The sequence below is a fragment of the Chlorocebus sabaeus genome, chromosome 12 (assembly GCF_047675955.1).
Source record: "Chlorocebus sabaeus isolate Y175 chromosome 12, mChlSab1.0.hap1, whole genome shotgun sequence".
Taxonomy (NCBI): domain Eukaryota; kingdom Metazoa; phylum Chordata; class Mammalia; order Primates; family Cercopithecidae; genus Chlorocebus; species Chlorocebus sabaeus.
In genome coordinates, this window is record NC_132915.1 from 79,869,478 (window position 1) to 79,894,965 (window position 25,488).

At 40.9% G+C, this 25,488-nt stretch overlaps 1 protein-coding gene across 6 annotated transcripts in view; it reads left to right on the forward strand.

The window, feature by feature from the left end:
* PALM2AKAP2 (PALM2 and AKAP2 fusion) overlaps window positions 1-25,488 on the forward strand; it is a 550,991-nt gene that overhangs the window by 308,901 nt on the left and 216,602 nt on the right. For 3 of the 6 annotated variants that reach the window (XM_007968463.3, XM_007968462.3, XM_073021827.1), the window contains exons 6-8: window positions 663-684; window positions 7,861-7,962; window positions 18,546-19,241. In XM_007968463.3, coding sequence (XP_007966654.3) covers window positions 663-684; window positions 7,861-7,962; window positions 18,546-19,241 — 820 coding nt within the window. The remainder of the gene's footprint in view (window positions 1-662; window positions 685-7,860; window positions 7,963-18,545; window positions 19,242-25,488) is intronic. The other 3 variants (XM_073021828.1, XM_073021829.1, XM_073021830.1) reach the window with 3 other exon arrangements.

Below are 25,488 nucleotides of genomic sequence, written 5' to 3' on the forward strand. Positions count from 1 at the left end.
TTACCCCATCTGCCTACTGTCCAGATCCCTGATATACCTTGTGCCTGAAAAGCCTTCTCATATTGGACTCTAGAATTCTAAAACCAATTCTGATGCAGCAGAATAAACATGCTCTTTGTGGCTATAATTATAGTTTGCTTATTGAGTCTTTCTTTCTAAAAAGGCCAGAAGCAACACCCTATGAAGTGGACATGAATTCCAAACACAGAGAGTGTAAATACATGAAATTTTAATATATATAAAAACAGATGGTGCCGTGTATCAAAGAGTAGAGTTTGTAAAACCAGTAGGCTCTGAACAAACATCTCAGGACCTCCCTCCATTTTATAACTATTTCTGCAGTACCTGAGTGAGAGAAAAGCAATCTAATGAAATCAATTTAGGATGGGATTTTCTGATATCATTCTCCAACATGACCAAGGATATTTGCTAGGTCATTGAAATAAATCTCTATTGGGAGAAATTTAGTATAAGTTGGGAATGGTAATTTTGGAACTCTAAACAAATTGTCCAGAAGAAAAGAGATCATTGCGTTTTCCCAGCACAGTCAAATTCTGGGTCTGGGCATGGGAGAAAGATGGGTTAAGTCTTTAAAGATGGGAAAAGATGGGCTTGTACCCCCATATGTAGAGTAACGCTCTGCCTTGTTTTTGTTCCTACAGGGTTTCTCCAGTACGGATGGAGGTAAGTGCTCTCTGCCCCAACTGTAAATGAATGTTTTTGTCCTGTTCAGCTTAGGGGGTTTCACTAACAGGGGCTTAGGGAAGATGTACTGTGTTGATTTGTAAAGGCTTCAGAAGTAGCAGCAGCACTGGTTGAAGGCCACTGAGGAGGTCCACATTCCAAGCCTTCCCTGCCTCTCTTCTTCAGGAACTGTCTCTTGACTCACTGTTTCTCCTCTCACAAAATTGGCCTGGCTCTTCTCCTTCCCATTAGTTCCCAATGCTCACTGGTTAGGCCTCTCTTGAAAGGTACCCAGCAAAGAAGAGTACTAACATCAGGACCAGGTCCCTCGTAGGGATGAGCCCATTTGTCCTAGTGGTTAGGTCCTCAGGTTGAAACACACGTGAGAAGTTTAGGAAATTTTGGGGAAACATTTGGTGTTTGGGAAACCTTTCTACAGTCTCTGGATTTTCTTTGCTTTCTCTCTCTCTCTCTCTGATCAGACAACTGTAGTTTCTTCCATAGAAACAGGGCTGGGCAAAACTTCCCTCCCTGTGTGGGATAGTTGGTTCAGAGCATAGGAAGGTAGGAGCAGGGTCCTGGCTTCCTGGTGGCAAGAGCAGGTCTTTTGCCTTCTCTCCTTTCCCTACCTTTCCTCTGTCCTCTCCTCTCCTTACCTGGACTGTGGGGATGAACTTGAGATTGTGTATTTCTCACCCTTCACCTTGCTCCGTATCCTCAGCTGCAAACCCATGATTCCTACTTTCATTTGGCCCTCAGCTAGATCTGCTTTACAATGCAGGGACTTGTTGGAAAGACCAGATATTATCTGCTCACCTGGCTATGAGAAAGTCACACTCTAGGGCTGGGTGTGGTGGCTCAGGTCTGTCATCCCAGCACTTTGGGAGGCTGATGTGGGAGGATCCCTTGAGCCCAGAAGTTCAAGGCTACAGTGAGCTATGGTCACACCAGTGCACTCCAGCCTGGGTGATAGCAAGGTCTTGTATTAAAAACAAACAAGAAAGTTCAGCCTCTCGACTAGGAAGATGATCAGGAGCCAGGATAAGAATTGGCGTCAGTGTTTTCCCAGTGCCATTTGGAAATATTTGGGGAAAAGTTAAAAAATGTGTTTTTCAGGCCAGGCGCAGTGACTCATGCCTGTAATCCCAGCACTTTGGGAGGCTGAAGCGGGTGGATCACAGGTCAGGAGATCAAGACCATCCTGGCTGATACGGTGAAACCCCATCTCTACTAAAAATACAAAAAATTAGCTGGGCATGGTGGCGGGCGCCTGTGGTCCCAGCTACTTGGGAGGCTGAGGCAGAAGAATGGCATGAACCTGGGAGGCAGAGCTTGCAGTGAGTGGAGATCATGCGACTGCACTCCAGCCTGGGCAACAGAGTGAGCCTCCATCTCAAAAAAAAAAAAAAAAAAAAAAAAAGAAAAAAAAAAAGAAGTGTTTTTCTGGATTAGTCAAAAGTATTTGCATGAAGGATAGTTCTGACTTTGGCAAAAAAAAAAAAAAAGTGTGATTTTTAATTTTTTTTCCCCTAGCAGGAGACCTGGATTTTGTCTCCCCAGGTGATCTTTAGGAAGGTACTAAATTAAACTTCATGCACTGAGTGCAAGTAGGCAGGGCCAAGTCATGTCCAAGCCAGCAAGGACTCCAGGAAAAGCAAACCTACCATAGTTCTAGGAAGTCTCTATGGTGTGACCAAGTCAGGGCACTTGTTCTGTGCTTTGGGGGTGCGGCACAGATTGAGGAAGTGGCCGTGGGGAATTGTGGGTACAACGTGGGGAGGATGGCAGGCTTCCCTGAGTCCGGGAAGACCTGAGACATGCCACACAATTAGCAATAACACAGTGCATGTCGGGCTGGGATGTGGTGTGGGACACTAACCCATGAACACCTACCCAAAGAGTGCATGTTGGCCTTTTACGCTTTCACTTCTTTTTTCCCTTCCCTTCTCAAATCAGGAATTTCCCTAGATGTCTCTCTGATAACTAGGAAAGGGAAAGAGCCTGTATGTCATGTTCCTGAGAAGTCTGTGTGGGGCATGGAGACCTGTCACAGTCTATGACTTGTTAAGAAGCAAAAATGCAGCCGCATCATAAACTCTCACCACCTCTCTCATTTTTACCTCAAACTTCTTTCATTTTCTTCTGCATTGCTTCCCATTATTTTCACTCATCCACCTAAGCCGTTCGTAGAGGTGGTAAGAAGCCTACTCATAACTGAAAAGAGCCTGCAGAGAAAGTTACCCGCAGACTCCATCCTCTAGGATGGGTGAGCTCAGGCTTAAGAGGATGCAAAAGTCTTAGGGATCTCATTTCTTAGGAAATGGCCCAGGGAAGAGTTTCCATGGTTTTACCTGTCACCCTGGATTATAATTCCTGCCATCTGTGGTTATCACCAAGCCTGGGTGACCTCTTTATCATACCACATCTATTAGCAAAGAAAGAAGTTTGAAGGTGGGAACACATACATCCCAGAATGTGATTGATGTATATAGAGCCACACTGTGGTGAAGCACATTCCAGTTGAGGGACTTTGGGATGTCTCTTTATCTTCTCATTCTTCAATTCCAAGGCCCCGAGTTGCCAAGATCCTCTTAGAATCAACCAACTTGCTACAAAAAAACAACAAGATATTATTATAGAACAATGATGACTTAAGAAACACTGTTAATTTCTGATGCATGCAGATTACAGAATCCAGGTCCAGTTAGGATTATATAACTATACAGACACTGCAGATAAGCAGCAAAAGCATCCCAACTTACGAGGTGCTGTGAGATACTTGCTGGTGTTTGTGTGTGTAATGACCCCATCTCAGGTACCCTAAGTGTGTCCCTCTATGCGTGGCAGAGGAAATAGAGATACCGTACTGCTGGATCACCAGTGGCTTTTGATTACATGATAGCCTGGGCAATCAAGAGCAATTTATTCTACTCGTGAGTAGAATCTCCTGGTCATATACATTCTGACACTCCCTCTCTTCCCCTGCTAACACACATTGTTGTTATATAGCAGAACCCTCATCTATTGGGTGGGTTGTTTTCACTGTCTTAGGCATAATGTCTTGTACAACTATAAATTGAATATAGTATATCTTTGGTGCTAATTCTTTTCTTTACCCACTGAGGTGATGCAAAACTCTTGGTCAGAACAGGCAAAAGAAAATGTCTGTCCTGGGCCTATCTCGGTCCTTGGTGTATGATATTGATCTTCTTAGCTTCCCATCCCATAACAGTCTGTGATAGTGTAGAGCCTTTCCCACATCAAAACCTTCATACCGGTTATTCGCAAACCTCAATCTTCAGTTGCCTATAAATTATGTGTTTGTTTGTTTTGAGATGGAGTTTCACTCTTGTCACCCAGGCTGGAGTGCAGTGGCGCAATCTCAGCTCACTGCAAGTTCCACCTCCCAGGTTCAAGCCATTCTCCTGCCTCAGCCCTGCAAGTAGCTGGGATTACAGGCGTGAGCCACAGTGTCCAGCTTAAGTTATGTTTTAAGAAGAGTTTTCATCAATCTTGTTTCTCTGGCTTTAGCTGTTTCGATTCTTCATAGCTACTGTAAATATTTCAGCAGGATTAGAGCTAAGAAGCAGCACTCATCTTTAATTTCTACTCTATAGTGACTGCTTTCCACCTTCTCTGGCAGCGGGGAGAATAGTGGTAGACTATTCTGACTGTGGCAGGAGGAGGGCAGCTTATTGACTGAGGCCACCTGAAGAAGTTTTTCCCATTGAAGGTTTGGCAGGCCTGTTTGTTACTCTTTGTGCTGGTCTATCAGACACTTCCTGTCTATATAACCTTAGGGTTTAGTACTTAATGATATATTGAGGGGGCTGCTCTGTCCTCTTTCTGATGCCCCATTCTCCAGTCCCTTGTCTCTCTCTCTCTCTCTCTCTTTTTTTTTTTTTTTTTTTTTTTGGAGTCAGGATCTCACTCTGTCACCCAGGCTGGAGTGCAGTGGCGTGATCTCAGCTCACTGTAACCTCCGCCTCTAGGGTTCAAGCAATTCTGTCTCAGCCTCCCAAGTTGCTGGGACCACAGGCACACACCACCAGGCCCGACTAATTTTTGCATTTCAGCAAAGACAGGGTTTCACCATGTTGGCTGTGCTGGTCTCAAACTCCTGACCTCAAGTGGTCTGCCTGCCTTGGCCTCCCAAAGTGCTGGGATTACAGGTGTGAGCTACTGTGCCCAGCCCATTCCCTTATCTCTTAACAGAAGCCATGTAGCCCAACTCTCCAAGTGCTGTAGATTTCAAGATTGTAGCCAGTAAACGTCTGGCAAAGGTAACTCCATCATCCACTCCCATCTGGCAGGGAGCTGTCTCCTGGAGGAGACTGAGACATAAGTCCTGGGAATCACATGTTCTTTCAGATGGAAAATTCTTTGTCTGTAAGTAGTTGTTTTTTGTTTTTGTTTTTGTTTTTGTTTTTTCCTGCTAAAACATTGAGTATGCAGACACACATGTGACCAGTCCATGAGATCTCATTTGGGCTCCAGTCTCCATCTTATTTGAATGCAGAAAGTCAAATTCACCAAGATCCCATTCCACAGACTTCTGGAAATTATCAGTGAATCTTGGAAGTTCTACAGATCTGCTCTTGTCATCCTTCCTTTCCTAAACTGTCCCTGTAGTCCTAGATTACTGCTTTGGTCTTCCCACGGACAATTGTCACCCACCTGCCCCTATCCCCTCAGGACCACTGACCTCAAGCTGCTGGTCTTTCTAGTTCTGCCTTGTGCTGATTTGGGGCACAGACCCTTCCCACAGCCTCCCACAGTGGGAGTTAAAGGAAAGAGAAGACTGTGACCTAAGTTTAAGAATCATGGAGGTGGCTCACGCCTGTAATCCCAGGACTTTAGGAGGCCGAGGCAGGCGGATCACAAGATCAGGAGATCGAGACCATCCTGGCTAACACAGTGAAACCCCGTCTCTACTAAAAATACAAAAAATTAGCTGGGCGTTGTGGCAGGTGCCTGTAGTCCCAGCTACTCAGGAGGCTGAGGCAGGAGAATGGCATGAACCAGGGAGGTGGAACTTGCAGTGAGCCAAGATAGCGCCACTGCACTCCAGCCTGGGTGACAGTGAGACTCTGTCTCAAAAAAAAAAAAAAAAGAGAATCGTGGAGGTGCAGTTCAACATGGAGAATAATGCGCAACCTCAGACATGTGGCTACACTCACAGCCCCTGACTCAAATGCGAAACCATCTTCAGGGGATCTCTGCAGGCTGCTTTCCAGCCATCTCCCAGCCTGCCATCATCTCAAAGGCTCAGTTCCCTTCCTTCCTTGCAGTGAGAGGGGCCTTCAACCATGTCTTCCTTATCCAGGATCCAAGCTCCAGCACATACAAAGCATCTGAGATGGAAAGCAACTTGAGCCTCATTCCACCCTAAGTCCTGCCGTCCTAATCTTCCTTTCTCATTCCTTCTCCCCAAATGGCTAATATGGAAAAATCTCTCTCTTTTTTTTTTGAAACAGAGTCTTATAGTCTGTTGCCCAGGCTGGAGTGCAGCAGCACAATCTTGGCTCACTGCAACCTCTGCCTCCTGGGTTCAAGTGATCCTCCTGCCTCAGCCCCTCTAGTACCTGGGACTACAGGCGTGTGCCACCGTGCCCAGCTAATTTTTATATTTTTAGTAGAGACGGGGTTTTGCTGTGTTGGCCAGTATGGTCTTGAACTCCTGACTTAAGGTGATCCACCCGCCTTGGCCTTCCAAAGTGATGGGATTACAGGCATGAGCCACTGCGCCCAGCAAAAAATCTATTTTCTTAGAGATACTCTACCTTTGCCTATGAACATAATGATCTGATGTCAATACATTCTGGACTGTTCAGACTCACTTGCAAGTCAGCAAAAGGTCTGGTTGGTCTGGAACTGAACTAAGCCTAGTCCAGTGTCTGTTTGCAATCCTCTTCAGCAAGAAATGAAAAAGAAAGCTGCTAGAACGGAAACAGTGTGAGTGGGAATGCAGAGAAGGGGACAGTGGTGAGAAATGCGGAGGAGGCAGAGGCTATGGAACAGATTGGATACCAGGAGGGAGAAGAGTGAAGGGTGCTGCTGAGGATCCCAGGTGAACTGTGGTGCTCATGAGCCAAGATAGAGGACAGGAGAAGCAGCAGTTGAGCAGAGATACAAGGTCCGTTTTGCACATGTTGAGTTTGAGGTGATTGTGGGATATTCAGTAGAGACATATAGTGAGCAGTTAGATGTAACCATCGATGACTGATGGACGTTCCAGGATTTTGTGATATGGTCGTGATGCAAGGAAGGAATCACATCTCATGGAGCCCAGCTTTCTGGAATCTTCCTGCTTTCACTTTCCCACTTCTCTCTGGGGTGTACCCAGATTCGTCTTGTCTCACCTCAGGTGTTTCCTCCTTTCCTCTGATAGCTTGGCATGCTTGCTAATGTTCATGCTCCCCAGGTCTTACCTCCCTAAAGAGGCTTGTCGAGGTATTTGCCCAAGCAAAGCTGATGGGCTCCTTCTTTTGTACAGCAACATTCCCTGCAACTGGGCTAATGGTGGGCTCAAGAGGTATTGTCATTTAGAATCTCAGGACTTTATATCTGAAACACCAGCCTGGAGTATTGAAAACATGAGATCAATTCTGAAGTCTGTTTATTTGTTGTAATGCATATAAAGTTGGTCTTTTGGATGAATCAGGCTCATAAAGCTATATTGCCAGTTCAGGGAATGAGCCCCATAATAATCAGACACAGAAAGCTTTATTTCCGGTATAATCAGACACAGAAAGCTTTATTTCCAGTTCAGAGAGGGGATCTGTTTTTCAGTACTGTTTAATGTACTTTTCTAGTTTGATGTTTTCTATTTGGTCAATCCCACCAAGTTGATCATGGCTCCCACAAGCCCATCTCTGAATCTTCCCCCCGTCCCTGAACTCATTGTCCTCCTAGAATCTAGAGATTTCTGATGACTCTTCTGAAACATAGAGCCATCCTGGGGCTTGAGCTCTCTGGCCAGGATCCCTCCTGCCTCAGCTACTCTGCTGAATACCAGTCACTGGGCAAATGCTAGTCTTTGTTTACCCTGATCCTCCTGTTCAGTGGCCGCCTCAGCGGTCCATTATGTAGGGCAGACAAGCTGCTGTCTCGGCAGTGAACCCATTGGGCCTCCCAACACTGTGACTAATTGTATTCCCTGTTCTCTGCTACCAGATGCAGTAAATTACATTTCCTCCCAGCTTCCCGACCTGCCAATCCTCTGTTCACGAACTGCAGAACCATCACCTGGGCAGGACGGGACCAGCAGAGCGGCTGGTAAGTCCTGGGGACCTTTGGACGCTAGGATGGTCCAAGGGGCTTGCATTTCACTGAGCTTTATTAATGAGATTAGTGCCCTGCTATCCTTACATAGGGATACAGCCTCAGCCCAGCCTCAGACGCAGCCTTCCCAGTGGCCACACAAGGCAGGCACCGGCCCCAGATGGGTAATTGAGTACCAAATGGGAAGGAGTTCTGAGGAAATCATATGGTATTTCACCTCCGACTTCGGGGGAGTCTTTCTTTGGTGTTTGTGGTCCTTATATCTGTGTTTATTCTCAAAGTTCATCTGTATTCTGCCTCTAGGGATTTTCATTTTCCTCACTGGAATTATACAAATTGAGAGAGCCATCCATGATGGAAGCTGGGTGGGAAATATTTTCAAAGCCTATGGTATCTTTACAGAATCCTTTGGGAGTTGAGCTATTTGTACATTATGAATATATATATTCCTAAGTCTTCCCATTTCTGGAGTTATTTCTTAGCCACTGTGGTATATTTGGGAGGAAAAGAAGCAATGTAAAGAACACATGTTTCTTGCTAGTGTTTCTCACAATTGGAAATTTTACAAATAATACATTTATGAGTAAATTACATTTCCTCCCAGCTTCTGAGTGTTGAGTATAGGGAGAACCATGCTTTGCTCTGCTTAATGCAGACATGCCTCAGAAATCAGAACTGGAAGGATGCAAACAATAAATCTCTATACCAGCCCTTATGATCTACACAGAAATGTGCTGAGGGCTGGGGGTTAAATGGAAAAATGAATTGCCCAAGGTTGCATCGTTAGTTACAACATAAGTGAATTCAAATATGAGTATCAGATTCTGCTTTGCATATTCTAGGTAAGTGTACATTTAAAATAAATCACATAATGACAGATTTTATAAGCTAAAACAATCATGGATGTTTAAGCCAGAGGAAATATTTTATATAGGCCAACCTGAATATTTTATGAAGCAAAGAATCCCTCCTTTTTTTAATACAAAAATAAAATAAAAGTCAAGTAAGAATTAACATAGTTGTCATGTCCACTGGCTAATTGAAATATCTGTTGGGCATCTCGGTAAACAACTTAGCAGATTACTAAGTCCCTCCCCTCTGAATTGTACAGACTCAGGGTCCTAGAGATGTATGGGACCGTCAGTGGTATCTGGTCAATCCAGAGCCAGTTCCACGTCTTCCTGGACAGTGACAGGATGGATAAACAGGAACCTGCAGCCTGCAGTTATGCTTCAAAGGACTCACTGGCAGTCACTTTAACATTGAACTCTTTAAGTACTCCAGGGTGCACTTCTGAGGTCAACTTAGGTAAAATGTGTTTAAGAGTCACACACATTCCCTCTAGTTATTAGAGACTTGGGTGTTGATGATTCCTGATAGCTGTGGGTGAACAACTTCTCAGGTCCTCTGCACAAATTCCTGCACTTCAAAGGACACGGGATATGATCCAACATATGGATCAGCTCATGGAGGGTAGGGACAGTGTATGAGAAATAATTTTAAGAGAAAGAAAAAGAATTTGAGCAGTGTGGGTAGTCAAAGAGTTTAAAGTTCAAGAGTAACACATGAATGTGATTGCAGTGCTGTGTAAGTAGGAATGCACATTATTTCCACAACCCAGCTCCCTTTATCTTTGAAGATCCTGCAAAACGTAATGATTTTAAAAGCCAATGCATTTGTAAAAGTATAATGTGACCAGAATCTTTTTAAAAGTAAGTTTACGTATATTTCTGTTGATGACTTAAGAGTTAATTTGCATAAATGCATCTACTGTGGGATTACATATAAGTGGAGCTATGGAAGGAATTATATTTGTTATGATGAACTCCTTTGTCCAGGCTGTTTAGGGAATGGGATGTTCAGATTCACGATCAATTGTGGTTAACAGTGACTACACAGAGCATGTGTGGCTTACCAACCAAGAGAATTCACTAGAATTCTCCTAGATACAGTCCATCTTGCTTTAGGAATGTCCTTTTGGAAATTTATATAAATTCAGGGACATTTTGACAAATGTCACTTGTCATTACTAAGTAGTATAACAAATATCCTGGTGGTTTGGAGTTTGGAAGGTTTGGGACTCCGTATAAATGGGAATTTATTTAGAATCATTACTTTTCAGAATTAGGAGACATCTATTCCAATCCTTTATCCAAACATTGAATCCTTGACATAGCAGCCCTGTGAAGAAGTCCTCAAACCCCAGTCACACACCTCTGTGATCCAAGCTTAATCTTCCTCCAAGTTACCCATTCCATCTCTAGTTGGTTCTGACTATTGGGAAATTCTTCCTCTGATGGAGCTATCATTTGTCTGCCTTCATCTTCCACCCACTTTTCCTTATCCTGCCCCCTGGAGCTATTCAGAACACATCTAAGTTCTAATTTCCCTTCAAGTGTTAGAAAATCACTGTTATTTCCTATTTTTCCCAGATCCTCACTCTAAATCCCCTTCATGCTCACAGCCCCAGTCTCTCCAGCTGGTATTGAGATGATGAGATTGCCTTTAGACACTCTCCAGCATCCCTGTCCCTCCCATCTGAACGCTCTTCACTTGGTTGCTAGTCTACTTGATGTGTCATGTTCAGAGCTACCCAATGCCTCCTGAGCTAGGCTCCTCACCCGCAAAATAGAGCATGACGCTGCAGACCATGTGGCTGACTTTGCTGGCAACACAGCCTTTCAGCTTCAGTTTTGAAAGGCCTCAAAGTCATTTCATGTGTGCCACGTCAGCCTTGCTCCCTTTATCCATAGCATTGTTTCTGAATCATTTCTGCTGAAATGTTCAGTCTGTTTCCCCTAGTTATACATATACTACTTCACCTGCTCATACATAGAAGGACCTACAGAATTCTTTTGTTTTTTAATCTCAAAAGGCAGAACTAAGCATGAGCTATGCACTTTTCTGTCCTTTGTAGATTTGCTATGACTATTAAATATCTTCTTGTTAGTTGTCTCTCAGGAATGTTCAGGGTTTCATGGAGGCACTGAGGAACCACAGCAGGAAGTCGGGGAGGGGAGTGATGTCATGGGATTTGACAGGGCTCTGACATTCCCTCCTATTTCAAACATGCGCAGTTCCTCCATCCTTGTGTTTACATATCATGTTTCTGCATCAGATTTCACTTGAATCTAGGGCTTAACAAGTTTTGAAAGTAGAAAACCCTCTTTTCTATTGTTAGGGTCTTTGTGGCTCATGATTATGGTATCCTCATAGCCTCACTTTGCTTCTCAGTTTAGTACCCCCTCAAACCTGAAAAAACAATCTTTTATTATTTTTTATCATCTCACTGCTAAAAATGTTGCATGTTGGAACCAAAGTCAGAGCCCTGTGGCACACCATTAGAGATCTCTTGGGCCTTGATAACCCTAAATCGACATCTTTGGAGTATGATCATGCAACCACTAACAAGTTAATTGTCTTAACACCCAAGGCACAAGTTTCTGTGTAGTCCACAGGAATATAAGGGGTTTTGTGATGATCCAAATATGCTGGATCTTTTCAAATGCAATTTGCCTATTCTTTCCAGAGACCTTGAACAAAAAAGAAAATGAGATTAATCTGCATAGTTTCTGCTTGATGAGCCCATGCTGGCTCTTGGTCATCTCTGTTCTTTGAAGCACAACTTTAGAATTTAGCTAGCCATGATGTCAAACTCCTTCTATGTAGTTTAGAATCCCCTCATTTTCATTTTTGAAAATCAGACCTTTGAGTGTCAGCTTCCAGCAGCTTTCCTGGTATTCAAGATTCTTGAGACAAATTCAACATGAGAACCGGGACCCTGATCCCAAAGCACTGACAGCCTTTATATCCCTGCAGTACTTTATTATTTTCTAAGCTTCTCTGCTCGTCTGGGCTTCACTTCCCTTTCTGCCACTTTCTTTCCGGCACTTTACAGGCTGAAAGCTCTCCTTCTTGACCAAAAACAGAAGAAAAATCAGACATAAGAAATTGGCTTTCCTTTATTATCCATCAACATCACAACCTTGCTGACTTAGTTTTGTTACTACTAAGGCGTCTTGGAAAAACAATTGATTCACAGACATTTTTGATCACTGCTTTTTTGGGGGGGGAGTTACAATTTTTTATTGATACATAATAATTGTACATATTTATGGGTACATTCATACAATGTGTAATGATCAAAAAAGGGTAGTGAGGATATCCATCATCTCAAACATTTATCATTTCTTTGTGTTGAGAACATTCAAAAATCTTCTAGCTATTTTGAAGTAGACGATAAATTATTGTTGGCTTTAGTCACCCTACTCTGCTATTGAACATTATAACTTATTTCTTCTATCTAACTATATTTTTGAAGTTAGAGATTGCGCTTTGGGATGAGAGGAAGAAGCCAATCTAAATTAATTTCCTCATTTTTATTGTCATTGACATCACAATAGTCATTTTTACATTTCCAGCCCAAAGAGAATATGTGAACACATATGTATATGTATAACCATTTGCTCAAAGGGATAAGACTACCCATATGTATGTTCATTTAACAAGTCAAGCTTGTGCATTGCTTGTCTATCACATGCCAGGTGCAATGCCGGCTCCTGGATGTTTCTTTTACTGAGATGACCCTGACCCCCCATGGATGACACTTACGATCTGCTTCCTTCCTACTGTACTTTACACATCACTGACTGGTGAACCACGTAGGGTGTTCACAGCACCGTAAAATATCAAAATTGGATACCTTTCATTGTACAAATGAGAAAATGAAGCCCCAAAATGGAGTGTGATCTGGATAGGAATTCTCATCCTGTCTTTCTCCCTCCTCCCATCTCCCTGACTAATGACAGCGGAGCATGTGGTGCTTATATTTTGTATATGGGCTCTCAGCCTGTTCCTCCTCCCGTAATCACAGTGAATGAAAGGAACTGAGCTGGGAAAAGCCTGAATCAATGATTGAACTTTCCATCCTCCTGGAATAGTCTTGTTTTGTATACTCTTGGACCGATGTTCAAATGTATTCATGTCCATTGCTCTTCCCGCCTTGCTTGTGTCTGTTACTCTTGTTCCCTCTTCTCTAGGCTCCCTACAGCCCTTACCATTGCTTTCTCTCTGCCAAAGGTGAAAGCAGCAGGCAACATGGTCATGTGTAGGGCCAGGGGGATAAATTTGAATCAGAACCAAACATTCTGTGCTCCTCAGACCCATCTCTCTGGGCCCTGCAGAGCAATCGCTTCTCTGCTCAAAACTCCCACCTTGGTTTTTAGGTGGGCACCTTCCCCAGAGTCCTCACACTCCACTCTGCACCTGGGTGTTTTCAGAACCTAGAGACTGGAATTCTCATGTACTTAATGTCTTAATGTACTTAAAGTACTTAATGTCTGTACTCCTTCAGGGCATTTCCCTACTGATGAAAGAATTATTAGGGAGCAAGAACCAAGAAAACCAAATGCGGAGGCCCAAAATCAAAGTATCCATGCAGTCATTCATCTGTATCCCTTTGAAGAAGCTAGCAACATTGGTTCTTATTCTCTTTAATAAAAAGAGCATATTAAAATAAAATAAAATAATTTTTAAAAAGAGCATATTACTCAGCTGTCTCACTGGCTTCTTGAAAGGAGTAGCAAAAGTGTTTTATATACTCCAAGCTCATTGTTATCAATATATAAGGTTTGGAAATCAATAATTAAATACATAATTTAATAAAAGCATACTTCCAGATTTCAGCCAGCCTGTCAGTGAAACTTCCATTGAATTGTCTTCTGTTTCTTGTCCTCCTTCTCCAGGTCCTTCATCCTGGAAAATTTCAAGAGCTTTCCTTCAAATACTTTTCTGTATGTCCATGTATGTTTCAAGATTTCTTTCAGGGCTCCCTCAACCCTCCACAGCACTCCCTCCTCATTTTTTTAATAAGATGAACAAAGGCACCCAGCCCTTTAACCCTCATCATTATACAAATTGTAGTGTACCTCTGACATGGAGAAGCTGGAGGGAAGACAGGGCAGGTTAGAGAGTATGCTTTGTGCTTTGTGGTTAGAGATGAAGGGATGATAAGCATGAGAGGCTGTTGGTATAAACTTTTGGCAGCAACAGGAAGTAGAAGAGTTTTTAAAATTGTGTGCATCAAAAATAAGACGTTGCACTGAAAACATAAGTCTTATTTTCCTACTGGTTCATATGTACTCTAGTTCATGCTTTTGAATATTATTGGCTGACAACTGAAGCAAAATATAAGTGCTTACTCACAAAGATGACATTTAAACATTCACACCTGTTACATGGCTTTCTAAAAGGCCTAGATAACATTCTCATATATGTATCCATGAAGACTAAATATTGCCTTTGGGTTAAGCCAGAGCTTCTCAAAGTGTTCACCTTTGTTACCCTTACTGGAGGAAAGAGTGAATGCAGAAAGGAATGTAGAATCATACTCTTAAGTGTGATTTGTGGTTCCTCTGAAGCCTTATGTTTTATCTAGGAAAAAAATACATATGCATTTTGTGACATAACATATCTAAGTTTATTTTATTATAAAATTATATTAAAATGCTTAAAATATTCTATGCTCATATTCTAGGAATATTGGAAGAATAGTGTACAACATGTAAATATAAATATGTAACCCTAATAAAACCATGTCACGTGTGGTTCAGTCCCGGAGCCATGTCACATTTAAAGAAATACAGCTTAAAATCACACACCAAAAAACCATTAAGAAGGTGTTCTGTTCTTTAACTATTTCTCCTGAAGGATATTAAAAGGGACTTGGCTGGGTGCGGTAGCTCATGCCTGTAATCTCAGCACTTTGGGAGGCTGAGGACGGTGGATCACTTGAGGTCAGGAGTCTGAGACTAGCCTGGTCAACATGGTGAAACCCCATCTCTACTAAAAATACAAAAATTAGCCAGGCATGGTGGCATATGCCTGTAATCCCAGCTATGTGGGAGGCTGAGGCAGGAGAATCGCTTGAACCCAGGAGGCAGAGGTTGCAGTGAGCCAAGGTCGCACCACTGCACTTCAGCCTGGGTGACAGAGTAAGACTCTGTCTCAAAAAATAATAAATAAATAAATAAATAAATAGGACCTAATTTATATCTCCGCTAAGCAATACTTCTCATATTCGCTTTTCTTTCCTCCACATATCACCTGCTCTAAAACATCATTTACCACCACAAAATACTCCTTCTCTATCTGTATTTCACAGTTTTTACTCTCTCTCCCACGAAACTCCTTTCTCATCAGTGTATATGTGGATGTACTTAACCTTTCCAGCAAAGAACTTTTCATCATCCTCTCTCCTTTCTTCCAGTCTCTGATTCTAGAACAGGCAAAGATTAAAATGAGAGAAAATTGGACCAATAATGATCCCAGCATTCTCATTGGGTGGGCAGAGGGATAGGGACATCTGTAAACATCCCCTTGGTAATAATTTGTATTTTTATCCTATCACATATAGATATAAAAATAGAAATATTTTGTTCTATATTCTGTATTGATTGTAGGCCAATGTGTGGATTTGTTCACAGATTACTGAATGTTTGCAGAATAATTATTGTACCTACAAACTAACAATTATTACTTTCCTTATTTATAACTATGTCCCACGAGTGTTTGTTCATAGTGATAAGATATAATATTCTAATCCCAGACTGTGCTTTTTAAAATAAGTGTAATATTTCAAGAACAGGCTTTTGGAGTCCATGCAAATTTTAAATACCTATTCTATTCCTCTGATGGCACATTTTGTGAGAAATCAGGAACTAACTGAGATAAATGTTTATTTGGATACACTGTCATTGTGTGTGCCCATGCACCTCTATGACAAATATTTGTTGGCCTCCCATTGAGTCACTTGAAGAAACTTGAGATCTTTACGCTGAACAAGTGAAACTTTCAAAATGGATCTGATGAAAACCAAATATGGGATTTTGTTTAATAATCTTTTTAGTTAAGTGTTAACCAGGAACAGATTGTATCTTATTATGCAAGTAGATGGAACAATATCATCACTGTTATTATTTCAAACAAGTTCAAACATTAATTACTGTGTGTACCATTTCATTGGTGTCATATTATACCAAGTATTTGTTACTAGATTACAACAATCATATTAGACTCTTGAATTATTAGCCTTTGTTTCACAGATGTGTATATTAGGTACCTACTATACAAATGGCTCTAAGGTAGGTGCTGACAGGGAGGGGGCGTCATGGATAGGTGTTGGGCAAGAAACTAACCCTCAAAAGATCCTAAAGATCTATGAAGCTGATGAAACATTCCCACAAATAATTATACAGCTGAGTGGTAATTGTTAAGAGCCTTCAGAGAAGTTTAGAAAAAGTATTGAGAAAATTTTAAGAAGAGAAGGATGACTTAGAGATGGAAGGATCAAAGAAAGTGTATGGAAGAGGAGGCAGTTGACCTTGGCGTTAATCAATGGGTTATATTTGGATATGTAGAAACTCAAAACCAAGGCATTTCAGGAGAAGGGAATCTTAACAAAAGCAGGAGATATTTAGGTCTGGGATGGTGTTATTTGGTTGTGCTAAAGGGAAAACGAGCACTAGAACATATGGTTGAAAAGAGAGTTTGGATCTTCTTAACACAAGGAACTTATTCAGAAAGAGGTAGGGACTCAAGACAATGATAAGCAGACATGAGCTAGATCTCTAGGAGTCTGGAGGAGCAACAGGAGGCTATCTAGGCAGAGGGACAGCAGACACACGGATGAGCAGCCGTGGGAGGAAGTTGAGTGTCCTGGGAATAGTGAGAAGTTGTTATGGCCACAATGTGTAAAGAATGAGAGAGCCCGCAAGACAAGGCTAGAAAGGAAGGTTGCAGACACATCCTGAAGGGAACTATATGCCATGCTGGGGAGTTTGGTGTTTATTTTCTAAAGACACAAGAAACCAACAAAGGGTTTATGACTCAAGTAACTGTGGGCAGGATGGAGCACAGGCTGTCAGGGGTCGGCAAAATTTTTGTATAAATGGCCAGATTTTAACTATTTTAGACTTTGTGGACCATATAGTCTTTGTCGCACATTCGTTGTTTTCTTTCTCTTTTCTCTTTCCTTCCTCCATCTTTTCCTCCTTTTCTCCTCCTCCTCCTTCTTTTTTTTTTTTTTTTTTTTTTTTTAAATAAACACAACCCTTTACAAATGTAAAACCACTCTTAGCTCCTCTGGCCATACAGAAACAGGGTCAGGCTGTCTTTGGCCCTCTGGCCACAGTTTGCAGTCTCCTGGACTAGAGCAAGAAGACAGAAGTGTTAGGTGAAATAAAAAACAAGGCTGTTGTGCAGAGAGCAGAGGAGAGCCTGAACTAAGGCCTTGGTGATAGAAATGGTGGTGAGGAGATGGATGAGATACATCTGAAGTAGAATTATTTACTGTCAGTGAGTGTTTGGCTGTAAGAAATTAGGAAGAAAAGAACAAGTCAGACGTGATTCTCAGGCCTCTGGCTTCAGAGACTAGGTAGCAGTGCTGCTGTTATTTGGCATGGAGACTGTGAAATAGTTTTGACAGAAGAAGCTGGAGTCAGTTTGGAAGCTGCTGAGTTTGATGGGTTCATGGCACATCCAGATAAAGGGCACCTGGAGCCTGGTGGCTCTGTGGGCCTGGTGCACATTTTCTTCCCATCCGGGAAGCCTATGAGAAACCAATTTGGAAGTATGAGGTGTCACAAGAGTCTATAGGACAGGAAAGAGCTGTCCTTAGCAACCCCAGACTGGCAGCAAGATTTGGGATGAATTAAAAAGGATACAAGACTGAGAGGCAGGGGCAAGGGGAGGGGGAGGCCAGGTAGGAAGTTCTTCCAACAATCTAGGGAAGAGGAATTGAATGTCTTACATTGAGTAGTAGCAATGGAACAAAAAGAAGACAACAGATGGGAAAGCTATTATAGGCAGCAGGACTTGGCACTCTGCACATGGAAGATGAAAGAGGCCTTCTGTGATCATTGTCTTCAAATTCCAGTGTCCTATTGTGATGTTACTTCTGTCTTGTGCTTTTCTTAGTTCTTATGTTAGGTACCTAGCTTAGTGACTGAAGTACTCACCGGGCACATAATATGAATGCTCTCATGCCTTTTCAATTGTGGAAAATATTCTATTGTATAGTACAGTGGAGGATAGCCATTTCCCACCTTCAAAAACCTTTGTGGAAATGTAGAGAAAATGAAAACACTTGATGAAAGAGGTTTTTTTATTTATTTAAAATTTTGGAACTGCAACACATTTAAACCAAGGGTTTGGAAATTGTCTGTCAGCTGGGGAAGGCCTCAATCAAGGTAATTTGCATGTTGCCAGCCTCCCTGAAATTCTTCACACCAAGATCTAAAGTCTCTTGTGCCCCTATTTTAGCAGATCTTCCTTAAATGTGTGAGTGCCATTGAGATATAGCAACTGTGCATCTGTCTTGCCAGTGCATTAAACTGCTGTGTTAAAATACAGATATAACCACCTTTGTTTACAGTGCGCACCTCACTCTAACACTCAAGATGCTTGGCAGTTAGAATAGAAAGGGCACAAAATCTTTTTTTTTTGTCTGTTTGGCAATTAACCATTCACTGGCTTTTTTTGTTGTAACATGCACTTCCTTTCTCTTGTTTTCATTCAAGCTGTGTACGCCATGGAAATTAATGTGGAGAAAGACAAACAAACAGGAGAGACCAAGATTCTCTCTACATCTACCATTGGCCCAGAGGGGGTTCATCAGAAAGGAGTCAAAGTCTATGATGATGGTACCAAAGTAGTGTATGAGGTGCACTCAGGAGGCACCGTAGTAGAAAATGGAGTGCACAAATTAAGCGCAAAGGATGTAGAAGAGCTTATTCAGAAGGCTGGACAATCAAGCTTAGGAGGAGGGCACGTGTCCGAAAGGACTGTGATTGCAGATGGGAGTCTCAGCCATCCCAAGGAACACATGCTCTGCAAAGAAGCCAAGTTAGAAATGGTACATAAGTCTAGGAAAGACCATTCTTCTGGGAACCCAGGGCAGCAGGCCCAAGCCCCCAGTGCTACAGGGCCGAATGCAAACTTGGATCAGCCAGTCACCATGATTTTTATGGGCTACCAAAATATCGAGGATGAAGAGGAGACGAAAAAGGTGCTAGGCTATGATGAAACCATCAAGGCAGAATTGGTCCTCATTGATGAAGATGATGAGAAGTCATTGAGGGAGAAGACAGTGACAGACGTGTCCACTATTGACGGGAACGCAGCTGAGCTTGTGTCCGGGAGGCCAGTCTCAGACACCACAGAGCCCTCATCCCCAGAAGGGAAGGAAGAGAGCCTAGCCACAGAGCCAGCCCCAGGTACCCAAAAGAAAAAGCGCTGTCAATGCTGTGTTGTCATGTGACCACTTCTTTCTTCTCCTTTCTTCTGGGCAGCCTGTACTCTCCATCACTCACGTAGACCTCACTGTACCACTAACTGCAATACTGTGAACTGGAAGCAAACACCTGCCTTGCCTTGCAGTTGGATTGCTTTGATCTCTCTCATTTTTTTCCTTTTCCTCACCTGAGAGACAACGTGCATGTGTGTGCTTCATTCTCTCCAAGAACTTGCTTTTCCTCTAAACCTTTCCTTGTGTCTTCAAGAGTGAATCACTTCCTTCCTGCTCGATTGGAATGGACTCTTCGTATCAGCCAGTGATATGGTAGCCTTAACTCACTTGACTGGAATTGAACCCATTGGCACTGGGGGTTTCATTTTGTAGTGTGTTCCTGTAACGTAGTCACACACTGCCATGTCCCTGGTTTCTCACTTGCCTCCTTTGCTGTGGATCTTTGTTTTTATATCTTGTGTGGCAAAATGCTGTTGGCTCTAGCTGGTTGCTAGTGTAGCCAAAAGTGGACCTTACTTAGTCTGTCTGATCTAGGGTGATGCTTTTTGCTGCCTTACATAAGCTTCCAGATTACAGTATTGTGCATTCGTGACTTTCTTTCTGTTAAAACTGAAATGAAGTCGATGTAGAAGAACCCAGAGCTTGTCACAGCTGAAATGTAGGGACTGATTCCATAACCTGCCCATCAGCGGTTGTCTCTCTTTCTATGGTTTAACCGATGAACCCTTTATATAAGAAGCACCATTTAAAAATTTCTAAGGACATGAAACAAACATTGTTTGAAGCATCAGTAGCAATTGATCTCCAAACTTAGGCAAATTCACAAGCCTTGTTTCTATTCTCTTAAAAAAATGTAAATTTTTATATTGTTTCTTTTTTCATGGACATTTTCTTGTCATGTTAATCTATTTTCAATGAGGGGATCATCTTGAGAAGTATCTTTGCAGTGACCATATTTTTAAAACAGTCTTTCCGACATACAGTGGTTGCCATGATGCTCCCACTTCATCATGGATGGTGCTGTAATGCATTAACTGTTCATCTCATGCCCGGTTGATTACAAAGCCTTGCATCTGTACTCTTTTCTTTCTGGCCCCGTGAGAAAGAAAATGTTTTAGGTAACTTCAACTTGTAGGTATATCTGCCCTTCCAAAAAAAAAAAAAAAAACTTTAAAAAACTTTTAAAAATTAAGAAAGACCTGTCTTCTCAATGTTAAACACTTAATTTCATAACAAATATTGAGTGACACATAGCTGAGCTTATTAGGGCATTGTTTTTGTTTTTAGCTTCTGGAAATCCCAGAAGAGCAAAGAATATTTTTTATCTAGAACACAATGAACAGTTTTTGAAATACCTTCTCAGCACTCCTCCAAAGCAAAAAGCCACAAATGTAGTAAAACCAAAGGGAAACAATTTAATAAAGTAACAATAATATAGTAATGAAATAAAGATATAACATAACTGGTTTTAATAAGAGTTATCTTAACTTTATTTGCCCAAACATTTATAGCATTGTTATGAATTATTCATAAAATTATGTCCCATAGTATATAGTTTTGAAAAAACATATGATATACTACATCAAGTCTAACTTCTGTAGAAAGTAGATCAGAAAAAAATAAGATAGTCTTGAGAGAATTTTATTATAGAAGCTGTCTAATTTGACCTATTTAGCTTGCTCAGTGCTAAATCTATTATTTTTTTTTAATTTCCTGCCTTGAAATTATATTTACTTCAATAGGAAAGGTAAAAACATCAGTTTTTACTTTTCAAAGTTAATTTTCTGAAATAATTGCATTTTAATGAGCACAAAATGGGTCGCTTTATTATACTCATTTTGTTTACACCTATATGTAAACAGAAAAAGTTAAAGAAGAGAAAAATAAAGGAGCTAAGTTCTGCTGTTGAAGATTATTTCATCCAAGGCTTGATTTTGAATAACTGAGGGAAATAGCTCTAAATCTCAAGTTCATCAAAACAGCTGCAATGGAATAAAACTGCTCTTTTATCGAGAAACCTGGTTTGGATGCCTATAAATTGCGCTACTCTCAGCTTCATTTTCCTCAGTACATGGTCGTTGAAGCATCATTTAGACATCACATAAAATGGCCTGCAGATAAACCTGTTTACATAGAGGGAGAAAACAGTTTCAATGTCTTGGACAATCTGTTATTTTAATGATTTACTTAAGAAAGAAACAATCTAAAAGTTTACCATAGCTTATCTTTTTTACTCACTTGGGGATTCAAGCTATTCAATGTGAGTTTTAAAAATGTAAGCACAGTTAGTGAGTGAAATGGTAGAATGTAGAACCCTTGAGCTTGCTGGTTGATAAACAGAATCAATCTTCCAGAACAGATGATTCCCTGAAGGGACCTACCCTTGCCTAAGTGAACTAGTTATTCATAAAGAAAATGATCTGCACATCTTACTACAACACTACACACAAGAACTAAAAGATTAATGATTATCTGTATTCTCTTCACTAATTACTATTACGGGGGGATAATGATTAGCAAATTATATGAATTCGAGTTCTCTCTACACTTTCATTAGTAAAGCTTATGATTTAGTGGACTTTGAAGTAAGATGTGTTACCTTTATTCAAGCTATTTGTAGCCTCAGTAAATGAAGGTGTGTTTGAATATGGCATATATATTTGCATATATCCCATCATTTTCCTGTCATAATGGGGGATTCAGGCTTAGCCAGTACTTCTATGGGATGAGACCTAAAATCTCACCTATAGCAGCAAGTAACTACCCTTTGTGATGATAGTGTACATGGAGCTGTGATTGTGAACATGCTGCCTTTCCTGCTGCCATTGGCATTCTCTCTGTAAATTTTATTACGTATGGTATCACACTCTCCAAAAATGCAGGGTATTTGGTTACATAACCAGACTAATGAAAGAATCAGTAATGAAACTGCAAAACCACGATATTTTTTGAGCTAATGTTTAGTTGGGCTTTCATTTAAAAGCATATAATCAGGCCGGGTGCAGTGGCTCACACCTGTAATCTCAGCACTTTGGGAGGCCGAGGCGGGATGGATCACCTGAGGTCGGGAGTTCGAGACCAGCCTGACCAACATGGAAAAACCCCCTCTCTACTAAAAAAAAAAAAAAAAAAAAAAATACAAAATTAGCCAGGCGTGATAGTGCATGCCTGTAATCCCAGCTACTCGGGAGGCTGAGGCAGGAGAAACGCTTGAACCTGGGAGGCGGAGGCTGCGATGAGCCGAAATGTGCCATTGCACTCCAGCCTGGGCAACAAGAGCGAAACTCCTTCTCAAAAAATAAACAAATAAATAAATAAATAATCAGTTCCCTTTAAATAGAAAGAGGAGAAAAAAATAAAAGGAGGGGTATCTCATTTGTATATAAATAGATTTTCAATGGCATTTAATGAAAGATTCTTTAATGGTTAAAATGATAAAGATTAATTCTACATATCTTGAAAAATCTTAATGACTTCTGTATTCTTAACTTCTTAAAAATATTTTCTTTCTTTTAGTGTGCAATAAGACAAACTAAGGGGAATTTTTTCAGCTTGTATCTCTTTTACCCATATTATTTTCCTTACATAAGCAAAAAAATAATAATTGCCTCTAAAACTGATTTGACAATGTCTAGTGACATCATTTAATATTGGTGATAGGAAGGAAGAGAAGGTAGGGAATGCCCTTATGGCCAAACCTAAAACACAGTTTCCTTGAGCCTTCTGAGCAATCTTAGAATTATTCAAAACTTTCGGGAAACTCAAATTCTATTAATTTGATTTGGTTCCTTTCTGAAATGTTAATAGACATGTATTTGCTTAAAATGTCTACCTATTCCATTTAATTTCCTGCTGATAAATGTATTTTATCTACAAGCAAGTAGAATATTTTGTTTTGGTTAGAGTCAAGTTTTTATAAAAGGAGGGGAAGTATATAAAGAGAGTTTCCTAGGGATACAATATCATCTCTGGAGCAAAATGTTGAGGCCAAGTGTAAAAACAGACTATGTCTCTTTACTTCCTGCAGAATTTCATTTCAAGGGACCACAGCACACCCTTGAAAATTACCATTTATTTAATGCCAGTTGAAGCAATGGTAGCAAAAGAGGAGGGAGGGAACATGGTCATAGAGACAAAATCTAACTACTATACCAGGTCTTCCTTTGTAAGAAATATTAGCCCTGTCAATATAAAACGCAGATGGACATAGACAGAATAAGCATCAAGGACTTTTTATTATTGACTTGAAATCTAGAAGCTCAGTCATCTCTGTTCATCCCTGGACCCACTGGAGAGTTTTACTCACTAACAGGTCCTTTCCTGGAAGAAATAATCTCATCTCCTGCAATATTAGTTTACAACAAAAATCATTCCAAAGTGAGCCATTTCACATTGTATTTTTGCCATATGCACATTTGCTATTGAAACCATAGATTCTTGGCATATGTAAGACATAGGTGTTTCAGAAACTTCATAAATACACAATCTTTCGGGTGCTCCTCAATTTCTTAATCAAGGTATATAGAACTCCAGTGATTAGGATAGAACCTGAAAACATCCTTTGTTCTATTGGATAGTACAACACAGCAAGAGCACAGAGTTATTTATATGATAAAACAACTTAAGTCATGAGGAAGATGGGATGTTTGATTCCTGCTACCACCAGTTCACTTCACAAAGGCCTTCTTCTGGTATTACCAGGAAAACTTTCCTGCATTTTCTAGGGAAAAAGAAAAATCGTTTATTAGGAGCACAATGCAGATATGTATCTGTGTTTTCATAGCTTCAGCAAACTTCTTAATAAAATTCCCATTTCAACAAAAACCAAAATACTGATTTTGAATGTAGAAAGGTATAGAATAAAGACTACATCCTGAAAGTCACAAAGGGGAATTTTGCCAGGGCTCCTTCGACTAGCGCTCCCCGCATAATTTTTATATAACTTAAGTAAGCCTCTGCTTCCCCTCTCCCTTCTAGTCTACCATAAGAAGGTCGGAACTGTCGCACAAAAGAACTTGCTTTCAATATGAAAATATAATATGTAATTTGGGGACTGCAGACTTTCTGCATCAAAGATCTGGACAGCCTTAACTTTTATAAAAATAATTTTTCAATGTTCTCTTTTACTAACCAGGAAAACAAGATGTTTTCTGAAATTAATGACTTTTTCTATTTTGTGTCTGTTTTCTAAGTTTTTACAGGTTGAGGTATAAAGGGTTGTCTTCTCCTCATATTGCCTCTTCATAATCACCTGGGGCTATTTTTTGCAACTCACTGCATTTTTACAAAAAAATAAAATAAAAAGTATATCTCACAAATCATAAAATTCTCCCTAGACTTCAGACAGTCCTTCTGGAGTAAAAGAATAGAAATACAGAAAGAAAAGAATTACAGGGTGGCTTTCTTTTTATTTTCCTATGGTTAATGTACTGTATGGTATATATGTTTACAGAATGTATCTGCCTTGTGATGTTAACAAAATGAATGACAAAAAAATAGTACTGATGTGCCATTGGACAGTTTGCCTTAGCATCACTGTTTATGTTCTTCTTTTCTGTCCTTTTAAAAAAAAACGCAGGTTGTATTCCAAAGCTGTATTAACACAACATTCTCTTCCCCACTCCAACCCAGCCTTCTTCAGAGCTGTGAGTTTCATTACAGGAGCATTGAGGCAGAACCTTGCAGGTGTGGTCCAAAGGGGCTAAAGTGGGCATAGGTTGGGATTTACTTCTGCCCGTCTACCAACCAAACGCGTATCTGTGTTCTCATACGAGCCTGAAAATCACACCCTGCCTTTCAGGGAGACAGGCCACATGGAGCGCATGACCTCTTGCAGTCATCTCCTCACAGTCCTTCCCACTGTGAGAGAAGGAAACTTGCAGACACCCAACTGGGTCTGGGAGCATATTTTTAAGCACAGCTGGCATTGCTTGAAAAAGCAAGAGAGATGGACTCAGATTCTATGATTGAGCCATGACTGAGGAACGTGCCCATTCATTATAGTCTAAGATGAGTAGGATGATATGGGTGGGAATAGGAGTGGCTGTAGAAATGGAATATTTTACATTTATGTATTTTTTTAAGGAATAGTATTTTTATAATGAAATCTATATGCATTATGGAGCTTGAGTTTGAAAACACCCTTGATTGACTGAGCTATTTCTTCATTCCATTAAAGGTAACGTTCTGGGGAGTCCTATAGCACTAGGCCAAGC